Source organism: Amphimedon queenslandica, unplaced genomic scaffold (genome assembly GCF_000090795.2).
Source record: "Amphimedon queenslandica unplaced genomic scaffold, v1.1 AMPQUscaffold_11724, whole genome shotgun sequence".
Taxonomy (NCBI): Eukaryota; Metazoa; Porifera; class Demospongiae; order Haplosclerida; family Niphatidae; genus Amphimedon; species Amphimedon queenslandica.
This window is the reverse complement of record NW_003548034.1, coordinates 6,839-8,059: the sequence shown is the minus strand read 5'-3', so window position 1 is coordinate 8,059 and position 1,221 is coordinate 6,839. Positions and strand designations below refer to the sequence as shown.

The 1,221-nt window shown below is 27.9% G+C and overlaps 1 protein-coding gene across 1 annotated transcript in view; it reads left to right on the top strand.

Annotated features, from left to right (window-relative positions):
- Window positions 1–1,221, top strand: part of LOC109588989 (uncharacterized) — a 4,682-nt gene extending 3,461 nt beyond the window's left edge. Inside the window, exons 7-13 of the mRNA XM_020005104.1 lie at window positions 20–132; window positions 191–280; window positions 363–539; window positions 629–673; window positions 783–872; window positions 925–1,030; window positions 1,131–1,221. Coding sequence (XP_019860663.1) covers window positions 20–132; window positions 191–280; window positions 363–539; window positions 629–673; window positions 783–872; window positions 925–954 — 545 coding nt within the window. The 3' untranslated portion in view covers window positions 955–1,030; window positions 1,131–1,221. The remainder of the gene's footprint in view (window positions 1–19; window positions 133–190; window positions 281–362; window positions 540–628; window positions 674–782; window positions 873–924; window positions 1,031–1,130) is intronic.

The following is a 1,221-nucleotide window of genomic DNA, read 5'->3' as shown; positions in this document are numbered from 1 at the left end:
ATATAATAATTATATATAGATTTTAATTTGAAGAAAAAGATTGTAGAACTTGATTCTGATACCATTGAGATACATATATCATATAAAGATATTCATAAGACTGAGTGGCAATTTTTAAGTCTAATTAGATGGGTATGTAATGCTAATCATACATTACAAACAACTTTTATTTTATGTTTCACTGATGCAGGGTATGCAGGGTGTAATGCTGGTCTATGATGTCACTAGTAATAAATCATTTGAAACAGTTGAGAATATAGATAGGCTGCCACATTTAGAAGTAAGACTATATAACATGTTCAATATATTATAGATACATTTGTATTTTTTGTGTCATATGTTTCCATTGTTTTTAAATCTAGTTTGGTGAGTCTGCTATTAAGATATTGCTGGTAGGTAATAAGATAGACTTGGGGAGCCAGAGAGTAGTTCCAAAGGAAAAAGGAGAGTGGTTAGCTCAAAAAAGGAACATGCTTTTTCTAGAAACTTCAGCTATTACAGGTAGTAATATTGATGAGGCATTTAAAACCATTATCAGAGTAAGTAATACATATTTGTTAGTGGTGAGTAAAATAATTAAATTGAAATTCATTTTACAATGATGGTGTATACTACTGCACTTCTTCAGAACATCAAGAAACATAAAGACATCAAGAAAGTGAAGAAACATATGGTAAATTGTTTCTCTCACATACATTTTATTTATTTCTATAAGTTTAATTTACACAATTCATAAATGATTGAATGCTATTTGTCTTGTCTCTCCTATTTGTGTGAATTAGGTTCAGGATGTAAGTTTAAGTTACATTGTTTGTTTTTCCTTACAAATTTTTTTATGTGAATTTTATTTCTACTTTCTATTGGTTCAGGAAGTAAGTTTTAATCATTGAATGTAAAATTGTAAATTATGTTTTATTCTTTTAGGGTGTAAGTTTATATTACATTATTCATTAATGTTATTTTGTCTCTCCTTACAAATGTTACTTGTGTCAATTACCCCGGTATATTTCTTCTCCTATTGGTTCAGTATGTAAGTTTAATTTACACTATTCATTAATGATTAAATGTTATTTGTCTCTCCTTACAAATGTTACCTGTGTGAATGATATTTCTCCTTTCTATTGGTTCAGTCTGTAAGTTTAATTTACACTATTCATTAATGATACTTGTCTATCCTAAATGTTGCTTTGTATGAATTATATTTCTTCTTTGATTCAGTCT